The sequence below is a fragment of the Mastacembelus armatus genome, chromosome 24 (genome assembly GCF_900324485.2).
Source record: "Mastacembelus armatus chromosome 24, fMasArm1.2, whole genome shotgun sequence".
NCBI classification, from domain to species: Eukaryota; Metazoa; Chordata; class Actinopteri; order Synbranchiformes; family Mastacembelidae; genus Mastacembelus; species Mastacembelus armatus.
The window spans coordinates 15,974,676-15,994,309 of NC_046656.1; the positions used below are offsets into that span (position 1 = coordinate 15,974,676).

Here is a 19,634-nt window from a genome sequence, read left to right on the forward strand (position 1 = left end):
ATACTACATTACAATGACTACATCGGATGAATAAAGTGATGTATGCACATCAGGTTCCTATGTGCTTTAAGTTGGGGTTTTGCACGTTTGCACCACATAAAAAAAAAAGCAGTAACCCAATAACTCACTGATTCGGCAGTCTGGTCCGGCAAAACCAGGGGCACACTCACAGCGAAACCAGTTGACTCCGTCCACACAGATACCACCATTGTAACTGAGAGAAAAAAGAATAAAATACAATTAGATGAGGCCGTACAAGAGCCACATCCTTTCCAGCTACAACAAAGCACATCGTTTTTGTGTGTGTGTGTGTTTGTATGTGTGTGTGTGTGGCAGGGATGGAGTGGGGGGGGGGGGGGGGGGCTCAATTCAACTTATCAATAAAAGCCGCCACCTTTCAGATGCTAATATATGTGTCTAGTCCCTCTCCTCCCCTCCCTTCATCATGCCCCTCTTCCATTCCTTTTCAACACCCAGCCCCCCACCAGGTCGCACAGGAAGAATGGACATGTACGCTGCTCCCCCCAACCACTCCACTTCCCCCCACCTGCATTCATTATGGGGTAGATGGAACTCTCCCCCCATTCCTCATGCCCCCATACCCCTTTGAGCCTTGATTTAAGGAAACTCCTACTGCTTTTAATGGCCCTTCACCCCTCCAGCCTGTGATGTGAGGTATATGTAAAGTGTGCGCAGGGAAGGTAGGGAAACACAGATATAATATGGGGAGGGTACATACCATGGATGAGGGTTGCAGTCATCTGTATCTGTTAAATAGAAGAACCAAAAGAAGTGTTTATTAATGAGCTGTTACAGTGACAGTTGTATAACTTCAAGTAATTTTCTCCATGAGGAAAACAGAACATTAGAAGTACATTATAGCTGAAAGCAAGGGGACTTCTATGTCAATTATGTGCAAAGCTATGCAGAAAAACTGACTTTGGCCACAGGTGGGGCCCTCCCAGCCCTCTTTGCAGATGCAGCTGAAGGTGTCTCCTCCTCCCACACAGGTTCCACCATTGGAACAAGGACTGGATGCACATGTGCTGTTCTTGGCTGTGGAAAGAGACAGGGTGAGCCCAAAACCACAGACATGCATAAGACTTAAAAATGAAAGTAGCATATGGATCACACAATAAACCAACTGAGATGATCCTAATGCTTTTGCAGGAAAACATGCAACTACAATTTTATTATTTTTTTTAGGCCTTCAACTAAAATTTTGCACAAAGACTATCTGTTTTTTGGGGGATTTCTGTATATTACACTCTGCTACTCCAAAAGCAAAGCTGTAAGTGACATCAACATTTATTTTCTCAAACCTTAATATATACTATCCCGAACCCTCACCTGTGTTGCATGTGTTTCCTCCCCACCCAGGAGGGCAGGCACAGCGGAAGGCATCTCCATGGTCATAGCAGGTTCCTCCATTACTGCAGGTGGTTGGGTCACACTGGCTCTCACCTAAGCCAAGAAATACTGAGGTCACATACTGTACAAACCCCCAAATACAGAGACAGTCTTCTGCTATTACAGAGCCTACACAGCATCAGCAAGGAAGGGTAACTCTTTGTTGAAATTATGTTTTAGTTGTTACAACATAAAGATGTACAGCATAGTGGAGCTGAAGGCTACGAACATAAACACACACATTACCACCAACTTTGACATAACTCACGGGAATGGCAGGTCTTGCCCTTCCAATTGTTGGCACACTCGCAGTAGAAGTCATTCACCAGGTCAACGCAGCGTCCCCCATTTTTACAGGGGTTGTGTTTGCACTCGTTGACATCTGACAGAAAAGGAAGATTTACATGATTTGGCAAAACTGTCTTATTTAGCACAAACAGATCTCTAAGACGGCAAGCAGAAAGTCTATAAGCAGACTTTTTTTAAGCATGCCTTTTATTAAATGGTGCAAAGACTCGTTCAAAGGACGAACAGTTAATGCTGTGAATCATACTGGAGGGCGAGGAACTCACTGAGCTCGCAGAGTCGACCCTCCCAGCCGTCAGGACAGAAGCATTGAAAAGAGTTCACTCCATCAATGCAGGTCCCTCCGTTTCTGCAGGGGTTACTGATGCAGTCATTAATGTCTGAAATAGAAGGTGGGAAAAGTTAAACTTTTCAGCAACACTACTCTTAGTTACAAGAGGTTTGATTTTTGGCAAAACTTTTACCATTTTATTGTGTTATAAACCATTTATCAAATATTTTTCAAACTACTTGTAAGTACTTAATAGCAGAGACTAAAAGAAACAAAAAGGATAAACAGATCGGTTTTACTGGGTAACTTTTCCATTTGTTGATTAAAATTTGTTTCAGCTTTTTAATCCCAGCTATAGGAATAATGTCTAATTTGATGAATTTCAAAGTAAGAGTTTCCACATACTCTCATGACAGTAGATGCCACTGAAACCTGGATCACAGATGCAGGTGAAGTTGCCCGTTGGCTGGCTAACGCAGCGTCCACGTGGACCGCAGACATTGGAGGAGATGTGCCGCACTCCAGATGAGTCATTGGTCGCTACAGCAACAGTGCAGCTGTCAATCACTGTGGGGAAATAAAAACATAGTTGAAATTCACTGCTCATGTGGCATACAATAGTCTGCGTCATGCTACATTAAAGCAGATGGCTCCAGTCACCTTGACAAGGCGGGGTTCTGCAGATTTCCTTGAGCTGTTCACAGGTTTTTCCCTCGTAGCCTTCAGGACATGCGCAGTAGAAGTCCTGGTCCATGCTGTGACACGTGGCCTCATTCTCACAGGGGTTTGGATCACAAGGGTCTGACATGGACGAGCTAGGGATCTAGGGAAATCGATTAGATAAAAACACTACATTTACAACTGAAAATTAACTTAAAGAATTAAAGCTGCGCAAATCAAGATATTTTATCACACATTTAGCTCCCAACTCTAGAGTCCACCAGTGTCAGACCTTTAGCATCTTTCAGCTCATTCTTTTGGTTTTCACAGCCATTTTCAGCAAAAACAAAACTACAACAAACACACTGCTATGATAACCCTAGCATTCAACTACAGACACTGTAAGTAAGCAGTTAACAGCAGTTAAAGACAAAGACATTCCTAATCAGGAGTTGACTGAAATCTACTGATTTAGGTTTGACTAAGTAAGTTAAACAGCAAAGTAAACCTTCTGTTTACAATTATCTAGTAAAAGTAGTTGTAACCTAATTTGCCATTTAAACTTTTCATAACTATCACACTATACAGTTGTTTACTAACAACTACAGCTCTCTTGCCACTGAGCCGCTCCACTGAAACAGCTAGGAGTACGAACTTAATATGCAACAGGTGAGATAGTTTCCCAACATTCAAGTGATCTGAGATGACGTTTGGTCACAAGCCTGCATCTATAACTTACAGGCTGCTACTGTCACATTAACCAAACGTCCCTTTACTTAAAATAGTTTCTTGGTGATAATTATGACAATCAAGCAAGTGAAACCACATGAAGGAAGGAGAGCTGTGTTGGTGAGTAGCTTAACCTGGCTCAAGCCATTGCTGTTGTTCAGTGAATGGCAAACAAAAACTGAAGGTAAGCGGATGAGCAAAGTCGGCCTCAGAAACTTTCCCTAAGCTCATCAAGGTGATTTGTGCTTTTGGTTTTATATCTGTGCCCTGGTTAATCTTGGAAGATTACTCTGAGACAAGTCTGACAAAAGAGAAAGATTAAGAAACTGAGCAGGCATGAGAAAAACAACCCATTATGAGAACAAACATTGACTGGTCCATGCAGAAACACACTGAATATAATAAAGATAAATCATCTGTCATACTATCATGACGCAAAGGCCACACTGACATCTTTTGCCATTTCTACTTGCTCCAATACAGAGGTTGGAGTGAAAATCTCTAAGTTTATGTAAACAGAAGCCTACTGTGCATAAACTGTGTTGCACCCTTTTGCCATTTAAGGTGGTGAACAAGGGAGAACAGAGTAGGGCAACAGGGTGGTGTAGTCTGTGGTCACACACAGTTTATTTTAGTAATTGGTTTATTTTACCCTAAGTGTCAGGGCCAGATACATTTTTTCTGTACTTTTTTGCATGTGTGTGGTCAGAGGACTGAGTTTGAGGGCAGCACATTCTATTATAGCACAGACAGGTAGAGAAATGAGGTAACTTCACAATTTACTTGTGGTCAATCACTTTTGATGACTGTTTGGATAATTTAAAAGTATATCACTTGTCTTCTACCCAACGCATTGCAGGTTAAATAAAACAGCACATTGTATCTTAAAGATTATCCACTGCGAATCAAGTTCTTCTGGACATGCATCAGATTAGAAATGGGCAAAACACAACATAACACAAGCAAACTTTGATCAACCTGAGTAGATATTAGGTCAAATATGATGCTGGAGGAATTGTAGTTTGGTCCTACAGGGCAGGAATGTACACTGTGCCACAGCAGGCATCAGAGCTCTGTAGTATGCAGGCAGAAATCCAGCGTCACCTCATTCAGACAGGCTCATATTTATAGTAGAGATGCTAAATCAGGATTGGCTCCTGACCAGCAATGTCCTCCATTCAGTCCCCGAGAGATGTAGTGAAGTGTCGGTTTCCTCACTGCTAACCTACATTTGCCTCAAACGCACACTTCAAATACAAAAGGCTGCAGCAGAGACGGAAATATGAAAGTACAACAGAGGAGTGCAATGAAACCTGGGGTTGACAATATACAGGTGTTACACAACTTACAGTGGAGAGTCTGCAGTTGACAGCTGCCTCAGGTGACTGTAAGGGCTCATGCAGTTTTATTGAAAGTTAATGTATGTATATTTTACAGGCAGTGTAACTCACCTCACACAGTTGTCCAGCAAACTCTGATGGGCATTCACACACAAAGCCATCCAACACTGTGTGGCAGTGGCCGCCGTTCTGGCATGGCCTGCTGTCACATGTATTTCTCTGCATTTCACAGTGTGTTCCCACAAAACCTGGAGGACACTGACAGTGGTAACCCTTCGGACCCTCCTGAAAAAAAAAAACAAAAACAAAACAGAAATGAGTCAAGCTTGTGCATCTAGCATGTATAAATTCACACAAGATGAAAATTAACTTATCCATACCTTGCATGTTGCTCCATTCTGGCACTGACCATGGCAACCACTGATGTCTGAAGAAGATATGAAACATTACATTTGACCATAAAACAGTACGAAGAACATTGTTTCATACAGGATTTAATTCTTGGGCCATGTGTCATCGATTGATTATTAGCTGAAATGAAAAAATGTGCACAAATTTAGTCAAAGTCTGGAAAAGAAATTTCTAGTTAAGCCAGGAAAGTGCCAAATAATCCTTGTAGATTCTAACAGGGCATGCATTGGAACCAGAGACAGGAACTGGGCGTGCAAGTTCAGTCATAATCACAAAGCTGTAGCTTCCATTTACCAAGATGAGAAAGGAACAGGTTACCACATGTGGTAAAGTGAGTGACGCCTATCCACACCTATGTTGTGTGTCCAGGAAGTGAGAGCAGCCAGTTAAGAGCAGCCAGGGGAAGATGGCGCTAGCGAAAGATAGAAATTTAGAAGTAACTTTGAGAAGTAAATACTGACTGATGTCACAGTTTTGTCCAGACCAGCCCTGAAAGCAGTCGCAGTGATATCCACCAATCAAGTTTTTACAAGAGTAAGCGTTCACACAGGGTTTTCCAGTACACTCATTTGTATCTGTGAAGGCAGAAGGTAGAAGGAGACCAGATCCATCAAATGAAGCAAACCAAGGAAAGGGGAGAAAAAAAAAAGGTTACCAGAAATCCAAGTAACGAATCTGATGTCACCAACACCAAATTACAGAAGTAGCACCATCAGTACTGCAGAATTAAATGACCTCGCAGGAAGATGATAAAGTGATAGCCATGTTACTAAAAACCTTTTTCTCTAAAACTTCATTGGTTAAATGTGACAAAAAGCCAATCTGTCTACTTGTATGGGTTTTTAAATAGCATTTCAAAAGGGCATTCCACCAATTTTACACTTTAATAACTGTTGGAATCAGGGTTTTTACTCAGCCCAATTAAGACAGCTGTTCAGCATCTTCTGAGGATGTGGATGTCAAATACGAAAAAATAACCCTGTCTAGTTTAGCTTTGTTGGGGCTTAGGGAATACAAGGAAACCTGGGCAGTTACAATACAAATGTGGGCAGAGGAAGATGTCATTAGATAGGATACAGGATCCAGTGTGTTTAGCAAAGGCCTTTGTGAGTCTTTAACTCATCTAAGATGAGTCAAATCAGTAATGCATAACTTCATCTTTTGCATTTCTGATGAATTATTTCATCTAGAAAATGATTGTTAAAAAAAAAACAAAAAACCAAAAAAAAAAAAAACACTTTGCATGTTACTGGGCACACGGTTATGTCTTCACATGTGTCAACTCAAATCCAAACATTCAATTGACAGTGACATCAGTGCAGCTGAATATAATATGGTTTAATAATAATCACCGTGTGCAGTAAACAGGGACTGGTAGGAAAACCAGTGGACCTTGCCCACCCACAGAAAATTTGCTTTGTGGTGAGGTCCTGTTTGCAAAGCGTCACCAAACTCATCCTAGAAAGCCTTAGAGAAACAACAGCTGTCACATACCGTGTTGGGTTTTCATACGGATGAAATAAGCACAAACAGTTTCACTTACAAACACTCACATCCCCTAAAGACATCAAAAGTGTTACAACAAAGAAAAGCACTGCTGCTCAAATATTCAAGGGGGGGGGGTACAGTCAGCACGGAGCCCTGCTGTGCTCACTGACACACCTGTTGTCTCTATGAAATCCAACACTCTTATACACACGCACACAGACACACACCCCAATCGTCAGGTAACACAGGAGGCCAGCGGCTGCCTGTAAACCGAGATCTGAGCTGGTAAGATGACACTGAACTCTTGGGACCTCTGTCCTATGTCCTCTTCCACCACACACACACACACACACACTCTCTCACCCCTCCCAACTTTGTTTACTGCTCATAATCCATTTCCTGGCATCGCTTTGGTGACATACACTTGCTGGGATGGGAGCAACACAGAAGTTCCACTGTGATGACAAACAGTCGATACAGACACTAGTCGCTTATAAAATCATTGATGGAAAAAAAAAAAAAAAAGGCACCAAGCTGTGGGCAGCTGCTGGCTTGTCCAGGATATGGACAGCTTGCACTCTGTCCAAGGGGCTCAGGTTGCCGAGGGCCAATTTTAATCCTAAAATACAGTTGTCCAGAACAGTTAGCAATATGACTGTTTCAGAGGTTGTTTATTTGTTTCAGGAAATGGCATGAACAGGTAAGAAATGACTGTAAAACCCATCTCCTAGCAGAAATGAAGAGCTATCTGGCAACAAACACAAATCCTAATTGTGTATGAGTGTACTAAAGTTTAAAACTCACCTATCTGACAGGTCTTTCCTTGCCACTGTGGGGGGCACATGCACATGAAGCCATCCTCCAGGTCGATACAGGTTCCACCCTGAGCACACGGACTGGACGCACACTCATTCAGATCTGAGAAAACACACTTCAACTCACTGTCTGTCCCAGTTAGGTAACGTGCTGCACTTTAAGGATATGTATACAATGATGCAGTGACTCACTGTTGGCACAGGTCGGACCCACCCAACCCGGCGGACACTGACACTCAAATCCAGTAGAAACCTTAAGGCATGTGCCCCCGTTCACGCAGGGATTAGAGACACAGCCGTGCTCAGCTATCTGGCAGTTCTTGCCGGAGTAGCCCTGTGGACAGGCACAGAAGTACTCATCTGGTTCGGTGTTCATGCACGTTCCTCCGTTGACACAAGGCTGATGGCGCCCGCAGTAATTGAGATCTGTAGGAGAACAGCAGGCAGACACACATTTAGATACATCAAGACACTAATTCACTGATTAGCATTTCACCGATTATAGACCGTACTTCCAAATTAAATTCCATCTGCAATGAAGACTGATCTTGCATGCAAACTCTACATTACACCCTTGCATCAATACATCACGATTCTAAATATGCAGCTTTCTCAGCACACCAATATACTGTGACAATGTGAAGCAAGCCTTGTTACTGTGCTGTACCAAAACAAATGACCAAACTGCATTAAAACAAAGTGAAACGGTGAATCTGTGTTGGGGTTTGTCAAATTTCACACGGTGAAAGCAAATACTGATACCAAACTGGATAACCTGGATTTCAACCAGAGAGAAGACAATGTCAGTTTCTAAAATTTAATCTAAAAAAAACTTTATTGAGTGGAAAGCTGAGAGAATTAACACTCTCCTCTCTATTTATGAATTAAACCATCTCTCTCCAATGCCAGCTGGACCAGTCCCGTGACAGGTCTTTGCTCATTTCATCATTTAGCTGCTTAGTGCCAGGAGTTCCCAGGAAACTTAGGAGTCTTCAGTTGGGATCAGGCATCAGCTGTCAGCTCAGACAGACAGAGCAGTGTTTTCTTAACCACTCTGCTGCAGTGCATGGCAATAGATTTAGATTTTACTTTATTGTACTTCACTTTCAGGATATGGCCAAGTGATTAGCATTCAGCCAAGTCTCCCTTTCAGTTATTCCTTAGATCCTGACAGAACTGGTCTGTTTATTTGTATAAAATAGGCAATTCTGCAGGACAATAGGTATTGGTATTCAATGTATTTTGTCCCCTTCTTCACTGTTTGCATCTTTGCACAAAACAAACTCAATGAAACCCTATTTGATCTCAGCACATCATCCTTAGGCTAAAGTCCAGGTCACTGCAAAGGCTGGTAAATAAATGAGCAGGGCTCTTTCTCCACTGGGGATCTTAGGATCTGTTCTCATCCCCTAAAGAGCCCTTGGTGACGAAGGGATGACGGGGGATCGAGTGTCCCTGCTGCTGCTCAGGTCACACAGGCAGTAAAACTATCCAGCTGCTGTTGTCCAGTCAGAAGGTAGATTTTCTGAAATCAGGTAAACTAGAACAAAGTCTAACTGATGTTATATATATATGGTGAAAATCACATTTTCATAAAGCCCACTTCAAATAGCTTTTTTTGTGAGACCATAAGAAAAGTAGCAAATGCTCACATTTGAAATGCTGTAAAGACGAATGATTGGCATTTTTGCTGAAAAAGGATTTAGGCAGCAAGCATTTGAAAAAGAGTTTAATGTTCTGCAGATGAGCTACTTAATGATTTGACTACATGTTTCACTCTAATGTCAGAGAATAGCCTTTGGGTCACAGGACAAGATAAAAATTATAAACTTTTAAATGAATATGCATCAGTTGCACTTTAATATGGCAAATTATATTGGAGTTTGATGTCTGCCCAGTTCCAACTTTTTTCCACATTTTTAAATTGTGGTGAATCGTGCAATAGAGAACGCTGCTGCGAGCCAGTGACCAACAAGCCAAAAAAACCAAAAAAAGTTCTCTTGCATCTCTGCTCGAAGACACTTGCTTACTTGTGACTCGTCTGGATCACAGTGAGGACTGCTCCAGTATTTTGTGTGGGAGGTGATGAAAAAAGAAAAAACAACAACAAAAACATGAACATGTTTCCATACCTTTATCACACAGGAGACCACCCCAGTTCCTCTCACAGTTGCACTGCCAGGGAAGGTTGCAGGTCCCATGGACACATCCAGGATAGAGCACACATTCATCACAGAATTGGCCCTGCCAGCCGTAGTTACACCTGCCAAACACAGACGCCAAAACATGACCATGCATCACTTCCTTAATCCATCTACTTGTTCTCTAAAGAATCCTTTCACTGGCTTTTTTTGGTGTAACTTTTCACCAAGCTGTACATGAGGTCTGAGGAGGCACAGTGTTTCTGAAACAGCGTGACTGGAGACGACTGTGTGTATGTAGTGTATATTTGTACACGCCTGCAGGTTCATGACAGCTCATGGCTATTCAAAGGCCACGGTGTCATCAAACCAGCTGTCTTGTCAATTGACTGCTATTTTGAGTCTCCTGCAGTCGGCACCGCTGTCTGCCAGAGAGACCAGGGCCTTCAGAAATCTCTGCCGTTGTCAGGCTGGGGGGTGGAAAAGTATTGGCATGTTTCTTCCACTGTATATGATTAGTCTCAGAGGGTGTGACAACTATGTAGCACTAACAGTAACAGTACTTTGGAAAGGAGGCTTTGTTACCCTTTTTTTTTTTTTTTTTAAGTCTAGAGGTATCAAAAGAATCCTGCAGTTTAATTCTTGGTCAAGCATATCGTGATTACTCATGAAGCCCACAGGTATAGGCGTGATGTTTCTGGATTCCAGCATCTTGACACTTCGACATGTCAAAGGTTGCAAAATGCTCAGAGTAGTGAAAAATGTGTTATATGGCTTACCAGAGTCATGCTCAGGACATGCCAAGTCTCTGACAAATGTGTCAGGACAAGCCTAATGTGTGCTAATAAAAATCCTCAAAGTAACAGCGTAACAACAGGCATGTACCAGCTTTTGTGGTTCTTAAAAGCCTGTGGCAAATGGGGCAAAGCCCATAAAACTGTGATGAAAGAGAATAAATAAATAAAGGGAATGAAAGGATAAGGCAAGGGATTTAATGCCAGCTTTCTTTGACCCGAGGCTTCATTAAATTCATGCCGCTGCAGGACGAGTCTTTACTGCTGCTTCTTTATTCACGTCACTTTTCCTGTTGACTGGAACTTGACATTTTGTAAGAGTAAGGTGCTTCCCTCAGTTGTCTGTCTGCTGACTGGAATAAGGATGCAAACTGCTGATCAAAGCAGACAAAAAATGTGAAGCACTTTCTTAAAACTCCTCATCCACTGCTATTCCTTGGCCCTCAGCCAAACCTGTTTGCTATTAATGGGAGGCAAGTGTCTCTTTGCATCCGGCAGGTTCGTGTGTGTGTGTGTGCGTGTGTTACAAACGGGATGTACCACATCCTGGAAACACGGACCTGTGGGGGCTATCCTACATTTCTTTATCTAACTGTCGTTTCCACTTTGGGAAATGTACATAACACAGTGGGATATTCATTTCCTCTTCTACCCCCTGACCTTCAAGGAGGACTGCAATGCGGATGGAGGGAGGATATGACAATTCCCAGCACGTTTACAGTGGTCAAATTCACACACCGACAGTTTTCTTTCTCTGGTCCGAGCCGCAGAGCTGACGAGATGCTTGGTATTCTGTGGAGGATTTCAAGTAGCTAAAAATAGGCGTGGCATTGCCCTTTTCTTCTGAATTGAGGTGGAGATGCCCACAAGGAAAGGAATGACAAAAACAACAGGCTTCAACAAGTGAAGAGGCCATTGTTTGGTATCTCAACTCCATCACTGCTTAACACAATGTGGGACACGTTTAACACAGCTGCAGTTGCATTTAAACCACCTTCCTAGTACAAACAGACCTCTTCAAAATGTAAAGTATAATGACGATGAACAGGAAAGGTAGCAGAAGATGCAAATAAAGCATTAAAAGACAGATCCTGCAGAAGAAGAAAAAAAAAAAAAAAAGAAAAAAAAAAAAACACGTTAACATGCACTGTCACATTTCTGTATTTGAAATATATTTCTACTGATCTTACTTGCATTCTCCTGGGACAGAGCAGCCACCATGTATCAGGTTGCAGCCTTGCTTGCATATTGCTGAAAAACACAAGACAAACAATTTAAAAAGGTGATATTCCATTGGGTTTTGTATATTATCACATTTCCTATAAAAACAGAAATGCCAGAAACAGAAATGAAAATGGAGGCAACAACATGAAAATGTGGGAGGAGATGCTCGTTTGTTTGCAATCTTTCCAACAAGTGCAATGAAACATGAGAATTTGTGGCACCCTGACAGGGGAGTGGTGGTGGTGGTGGCGGGGGACAACTTTACAGCCTGCATGTACACCACTACCCCTCTCTTAAAAACAAACCCACCCCCTTTGTGCCCCCTGTCCTCTTTTCACCCTTCGTCTTCTAAGGTCAGCTGGGTGATTTATGAAGGTCCCCCACTCTCTCCAGCACCACCCACAAACATGTCTACTACATCTTCATGTTAGCAGGCTGCATTTCTACCATGGTTTTGTGTGACTTCATATGTACTTAGGTGGCACATAAGTTATGTTGCCTTTTCTTGTGCAGTTATGCATCTAAATACAGTTACCAATACACACAATACAGTGCTCAATTTAAAGTTATTTAATTTTACACTATTAGGAAATAATGAGAGTGCATTGGTTATGACAGAGAATAAAATCTCTGCAAAATAATGTTTAACAAAAAACAATTCATATTTTTATTAAAGCCAAAGTGGTTAAAGTATTAAAAACTATAAAATGCCCATCACAGGCTCCAAGTCCATCGTTAAATGAAAAGCAATCCAAAGCTCAAAAATCTCTATTCCAGTTTGAAAAGACATAATTTTATGTACAAACTGCAAGAAGTTGGATGGAAAGACACTAACAATCACCACTTTTTTGTAATTCTTGAGATCTTGATTTCATTGCACTTTGGGATGGGCTCGGTGGACTAAAAACAAGACAACACTGTCTTGCTCACCTGTCCTGCAGTCTGGGCCCATCCAGCCGTCTAGACACACCTGGGCCCCTGATGGCTCACAGCGATAGTGACCAAAGTAATCATCACGAGGAACACACAGCTTATTGCACTTGTTGCCATAGTAATTATCGTCACACCGCACTCGGATACGATAGTTGAGGCGAGCGACGGGTCCGTCGTGCAGGATGGTTTGCCAGTGGTCACCAGGGTTGATCATGCCAGTGTGGACACTGCGTTCGATCAGCAGCTCATTCTCAGCTGAAAGAAAAACAAGATGGATATCAAAATCAGTGAAGTCAAAGTGCGGATATTTTACTCTGATGTGACCACAGAGGGAGGAAGAGATATCACAGATGTTCATTTAGTCTGACACCTACACGCTGAAGACTCATTTGTCTCCCACTACACTTGCTACAACTTGCCCTCTAGGTAAAACAAAATGAACCACTGCATTTATGAGAATGCAGAAAATGTCATGGTCCTGAAAACCTTTCACAATCTAAGGTTACAATACAGTATGTCAAAATGTCATGTGCTGTCATTTACCATCCAACCATATTATACAGTTGAAGACCAATTTGCATTATCTAAAATTCTTTCTATGCAGTTTAAATTCTGTGAAAAGCCCATCTCCAACTGTAGAGTTCACGGATATAGGTCATTTAGGAAGATTTGAGAATACACATTAAATTTTCAAGGTCACTGAGCTGAGCAACTGGTTCCCTCAGGTTTGGGTTTCTGGCTGGAGCACCACTTGACCTGAGAAACTAACTGAACACTGGTTGATTTCCCTAAACTGGTTGATTTCCCTAAAATATCTAGAGGTTGAATCATTGCAACTGGACTTTGTTTTTAGGTCGAAATGTTTCTCTACTCATCCGAGTAGCTTCATCAGTCTAAGAGAAAGCTGGTATGGAAACAACAATATATCTTTCAGGTTGGTTTCACTCCACCCCTAACCCAAATAGGCTCATTGGTTGGGTATGTAAATTGGGAAGCAACTTAAGATGTTGCAGTCTAGGAGCAACGCTCTAGACTAGACTACATGACTGTACTGGGGAAAGTCTGGAATATAAACCAACGTTATCAATTTTCAAAAAATTTGGCTTTACCATAATGAAGCTCAGAACAGTTTCTGTCTGTATCAGACAACATCATCCCAAAGAAGGTGTCAAAATACTAGTAGAGACCAAAAAGAGAGGTAAAAGATGGATATGTGTTCACTAGGTGGTCAGAAACACAACTCCAAACAAAAGCTAATGGTGATCCCTAACTAAATAATGTATGAAGGAATCTGATGAGCTAAATTCAATGAATCCACGTTAGAGGCTGAAAATAAAAAGTCTAAGAGTTCAGAAGGCCCCCCACTATGCCCACTGAACTTAGTATTGACTACACTGACATTGGACAATGATGTGAAATCTCCTTTATTCTGATGCATTATTATTCTGCAGACAGACACGGCATCGCATTAAGTGTGTGTGAGTGAGTGAGGAAAAGATCCACTGAATTTTAAGTATACAATTGAAATTCATTGCCTGTAAATTGATCCATTTGCTGGTGATTCCACACATCACCACTGCCTCTGAGCTCTCTGTATGTGCATTGTCATGTCGGGAGGCTGCTACCATTTCTCCTCCAGCAGGCCAACTCTCGCATTAAATATTGTTTGCCTATGTGGGGCTCGCTACAGTGCCAGCTTCCACAAAGAAAGCAATCTTTATCACAGTGGGATCGAAGCTGGCAAACAATGTCTGTGGAAATAGGAGGTCTGTGATTTCCTTTTTTACACACACACAGACACACACACAGACACACACCTTCCTTAGCTGGGGACTGACACAATGTCAGACAGAATTAAGTAACAATAACAGAAATAACCCCCGGCAGTTGCCAGATAGAGAACAATGAGCTCTGGGTCCAAGCTGGGTTCTGCTACATTGGTGTCTAAACACTGAGCCTGGCCACCCAGTCCACTCCACTTCCTGCTCGATAAACACAAGGAAAACAGCCGGCTGCCTTTCCTGAGTACACAGGGGGAAGGGAAGAGAGGCACAGCAGAGGACATGACGCTGGAGAAGAGGAATCTCACTGACAGACTGACACACTGGAAGGTTCTTACGTAGGACGAGACTGGTGCTGACTCAGGCCAGAGAACCAGATTCCAGTATCTTACACGTATACAGTACACCATCATGTTCTTCATCATTTTAGCTCGTACGTGTCTCTGTGCACAAAAAATAACCTCAGGGCTTTACTGCAGCGCCAGTTCACTGAAATGTAATAGGAACAAGATCAAAAGAAAGAAGCAAATGCAGAACTGGCCATTCCAGTCAAATAAACGTACAGCAGAGTTGCCAACATCACAATGCGCATGTACTTTATGTTTTTGACAGTCCGTTCATTACAAAATCAAGAAGTGGGAGGATTTGAACATTCAGGTTCCTGTTTTATCTTTAACTGTACATCAGTTTGCTTCATTCAGTCATTGGTGCTAATGGAAAGTTGACTAAACACTAAATTGGTGAAGCTGCGTGCACAACCAAGAAATAAATGGCACAACAGCTGATGATAATGTGAAAGTGAAAATAAATAAATAAATAAAAAAATTACAATCAAGCAGCAGCACCTATAGTCAACCTACACCAACACTACCACCTCTGCTCATTTCATTCCAGTGCTTGGTGTATCCTACATTCATTTGTAGAGTATAATATTTGTAGGGAAACAAACACATAGATTTGGGGTAGATATACAAATCAGATGCAACAAAAGGTGTTAACCAACACAATTTTCTTTGGAAACAACAGAACAAATGTTTGTTCATTACCTCTTAAAGGTCTAAACAAAGAAAACAAGAATTAACATAATGAGTGATGACCTGCCCGGCCTTACTGACAGGCACCGGCTACAATCACTACTGTTACTCAGCGTGACCTTACAGAAGTTTGCTACTACCAACAGAATCCCTTGTGATCTCCCACAGGGATTGAAAGGAGCATTTGTTCCAGATGTTTGTGTTTCTTGAACCCATGACATTAAGCTTGAAGTCAGCTGATGTCTGTGGCCTAACAGCAGGCTCAGTTCTGCTTTTGAACACAGTAAATAAATCAAACCTGCATCATGTAAATTCATTTATAAAGGCTTACACCCAAACCAACTAGTTTGTCAATTTTGCTTGTTTATACCCATTTGCCTGAGACTAAAGTGCAAGTAGCTGGCAGAAAATCAATCAAACAGCTTCTCAAGCACTAGTTTATCTTTATATCAGCCAGAAACATCAGAGCTAATTACTGCAAATGTACACAATTACTGGAGAAACAGCAGACTACACAAGGAATGCAACAGTCTAATCAAACCAGTATGATGTCAGAACCTATTTCTTCTCCATTGTCTGCATTGGTGAGTGGAAGTGTGTTTGATGTTATGGACAAAACAGGATGCAATGACTTCAGAAATAAAGTTCAAGTGTGGGCAAGAGACAACAGGTATAGCCCAGCATACAAATGTAGTAAAGCGCATGCTTACATACACAGAAAGACATGAAAGTCTCAAGAAAAATGCCACTATCTCCACACATTAAAGCCACGTCCACACATACAGACATTGTGGTCCTCAATGGGTCCCCTTCCTCCCAGACTGAGCTACTGCTCAGACGGGAAAGAGGGGTTGTACAGGAGCCCACCCAGCGGACACAACCAAAGGAAAACAGGACACAGCTGGTCACAGCTCACTGCCAGAGCCAACATACCTTAGAAGTACCAAGGCTCACAGTCTATATGAGGACTCTTTGGGGGGCGGGGGGTATATAGTACCGTTTTTAACCTGTTACCTAGTGTTAAATAAAAATTCAATCAAATTTCTATTTACAATACAAAACCAGTCTTTTTGATGTGAAGATACAAACAGAAGACTGAAACACACATTTATATGACTTCATTATTTCTGAAGAACAACATTTTTGAAGATGATTTTGCCTAAAACATGCAGGCCAATATATACATTTCTATTGAATGGCAGAAGGTCCTGTTAATAGGTCATTAACAAGCAATTTTGGGAACATTTATCAAAAATGAATAGAATTAGCATCATCATATCATTTTAAAGTTTCAGGTGTTGATGTAGGTACTGGTCTAAAAATCAAGCAATGGTTGTGTTGTACATTAAACTGACTCATAAATGTAAAAGTCTTACTGAAAACATCTTCTAGCAGCAGACTGTGGAAGCATTTAGACGTGTGTGAGACATCTTAATGTTTTACTTACTGTTGCGTGTACTGTTGTCCCAGTCCCAGGCCTCTACAATCAATGTGTACGTCCGCTAGAAAGAAAAGAGTGAAAAAAGAAAGGTCAACAAGAGTCTGGTGAAACATGGACGAATATCTTTTTCTATTCACGTTCATTTGTGTGAACAGAAACACAGCACTGTGCACTGGCTGTTCATAATATAATCAGAATAATGGAGATGATCATTTTAGCAAGTATCATGCTACTCCCTTTACTGATACCCGGAGGTGTGCTTCAGTTATGCTGCCAGAGAAACCCAGTGATTCAGAGATAAGAAAGCAAGATAGAGTAAGTACAACTTTGGGAAGAAGCCAAGAGAAGCTGCAGGCTGCATGGAAGCATCCCCAGCTGGTGTGTGACTGAAGTTTTGCATCTGAGATACAAGAATCCTGGCAACCAAGACTGCTGCCATCATGGAGTTCAACTGAGGAGAAGGCCAGAAATACACAAGGACAGTCATGGCCAAAGGGGTAGGCAAACTGATAACGCACCAACCAGCCAAGTAATGTTGGAAAACTATTTGTCAAGTACAGGAACATTCACTGTACAGATCAGCCAATCATGGCGTCGAGCGCACTAAAAGCCAACCCCTGGATGGTTTTATATCATCGTGTCAGTCAGGACCTCCCCCCATCCCTCTGTTCCTGTACCTCTTCTGAACTTAAACAATTTCGGCTTTCCTCAAACAAAATCACTACAAAGAAAAGGAATTAGGCAAGTGATATTCTTCCATGTTTTCAGAAAAAATTAAACCTTTAGCAAAGCCATTAAGAAGGTCACATTGCCGATATTAGCTGTGCAAGAAGAACTGTGCCCGGCTAAATCAGCAGCTAAGGGGATTATCTGGTTTCACACCAAGTTATACTTCACAGTTGACCAGTATAACAGTAGCAGTGGATTGATCAATGTGTTTTAACCTTCCTAAAATAATTAGTTGATTGATTGATTAGTGAACCAAGAGAAAATTAAGCAGCAACCAGGTTTAAACCTTATTAATGTTTTACTATAATAATCTGTCAACATAAAAAGGCAAACATTTGCCGATCAGTTTTTCCAAAGGTGATTTACAGCTTTTTTTTTTCCCCATCTTACATAACACTCACATATTTACATATAGTTTTATCTGAACAAACTCAGAAACGTTCAGTTATATCTGACCATAAAAAAAACAAAGCATCATATGTTGGCAATCTTGCTGGAGAACTGACAAGTAAATATCAAAGTAGCACCCAGTTAATTTCAATTCAAACAATGAGAACAATGAGTAGTGGCAATGTTGGCTTTGCCTAGGAAACCCTCTGCCTAATGAACATGAATTCATGACTTTATAATCAACAGTATTTATTTGGTTTAAAATCAAAGTATTTGAAGGTCAGTTTAGCTACACATTTTAATATTTATGGATATCAGAATTGTTCCTGCAGGCAGAGTGTGCAGCAAAATGTGCAAGAGTAACCTGAGCATTCTGCACAGCTGACACTGGTGTGATCACACACACACACACACACACACACACACACACACACACACACACACACACACACACACACACACACACACACACACACACACACACACACACACACACACACACACACACACACACACACACACACACGGAAACTAACCAAGATAACCAGCATCACTGAAGTGATGTAGCTAGTGCGCTGCAGGACACAATGCTAGGCAACCAGCTGACCTAAATAACACTCATTACGTCACCATAGTGACAGTAGTAGTAGCCACAGTGTGACATCTACTGTAATTCACTGATAGGATGCGGACGGTAGAAAGAAAAAAAAAAAAAAAAAAAAGACCATGAGGCCAGTATTTAAGGAACTTGCGATCGTTCGAAGGAAGCGGCAAAGAGAAATCCCAGGGAGTGGATTGGAAAATGTGTGTGACAGTCTGTGTTGTTGATCTGGGGGACCAACAAGCTGGTAGGCTGGTTGCTGCTGGGCTGTGGGATTAAGTAGGCTTGTCTGGCTGTGGGTGTTGGCAGGAGGAAGGGGAGGGCAGTGTTATTGTGGAAGAACACGGGTGACAAGAGAAGGGGATGGAAGATGACAGGATAGGGGCAAGTTTGGGTCAGACTTTGGGACATGGGGGTACAACTCTATATGAATGCAGCTACCTGTAAGACATAAGGAGTGAAAATGTGGGCAGAGGAGAAGAAAAGCTGTAACTGAAGGAGAGGGGTATGGAAGAGAGGAGTCTGGGGGTTTTGGAGCAGTATGACAGTCTATAGGTGATGCTTTTGCTGCTGTTGGCAGAAGCTGTGCCAACCTGTCTAACTGCAGACACAACAGATGCAGCCTCAAAAATGGATTACTTGCCATGAATGTGGATCATCCCACAACACGTAGCTCGGCTTCTGACCTTTCCACCCATCCTCCCTCCCCCCACCACAAAAGGGTGGGCTGGCTGCCCTAGTCTGAGCATGTGGGTGGGTGTGCACGTATGCCACCGCATACATGAGGAACCATGAGTGGCAATGCATCAGTGACTGGAGATCTGGGGATGCTGTCTGCCTATATCATGAGACTGAGTGTTACAGACAAACCTTGTCAAGAGACGGAAAATTAAAAGAAAAACACAAATGGCCATTTGTGACCTGCACCTTTTGATATTACCCAAAAGCCACTGCATGCCTACATGGTATAAACATTCATTTAAACAGTCCCCTGCGTCAGTGTGTGTTGTATGGTGGGCCTGAGCAAAGCCGCGGACTAGTCTGGTTTCCCACAGACCATCCCAGTCTGTGATTAGCTGGATTAAGTGACAGCTGCCCAAATGATTGGAACAAGATAGATGGATGTGCAGGGGGAT

At 42.0% G+C, this 19,634-nt stretch overlaps 1 protein-coding gene across 2 annotated transcripts in view; it reads right to left on the bottom strand.

The window, feature by feature from the left end:
• jag2b (jagged canonical Notch ligand 2b) overlaps positions 1-19,634 on the bottom strand; it is a 38,195-nt gene that overhangs the window by 5,720 nt on the left and 12,841 nt on the right. The window contains exons 3-19 of one of the 2 annotated variants that reach the window (XM_026318824.1): positions 16,785-16,839; positions 12,520-12,777; positions 11,556-11,616; positions 9,563-9,693; positions 7,623-7,856; positions 7,420-7,533; positions 5,589-5,702; positions 5,097-5,143; positions 4,828-5,001; positions 2,648-2,810; positions 2,393-2,554; positions 1,983-2,096; positions 1,679-1,792; positions 1,351-1,464; positions 940-1,056; positions 740-767; positions 129-214 (exon numbers count right to left, since the gene is read on the bottom strand). In XM_026318824.1, the coding sequence (XP_026174609.1) occupies positions 129-214; positions 740-767; positions 940-1,056; positions 1,351-1,464; positions 1,679-1,792; positions 1,983-2,096; positions 2,393-2,554; positions 2,648-2,810; positions 4,828-5,001; positions 5,097-5,143; positions 5,589-5,702; positions 7,420-7,533; positions 7,623-7,856; positions 9,563-9,693; positions 11,556-11,616; positions 12,520-12,777; positions 16,785-16,839 (2,086 nt within the window). The remainder of the gene's footprint in view (positions 1-128; positions 215-739; positions 768-939; positions 1,057-1,350; positions 1,465-1,678; positions 1,793-1,982; positions 2,097-2,392; positions 2,555-2,647; positions 2,811-4,827; positions 5,002-5,096; positions 5,144-5,588; positions 5,703-7,419; positions 7,534-7,622; positions 7,857-9,562; positions 9,694-11,555; positions 11,617-12,519; positions 12,778-16,784; positions 16,840-19,634) is intronic. The other variant, XM_026318825.1, reaches the window with a different exon arrangement.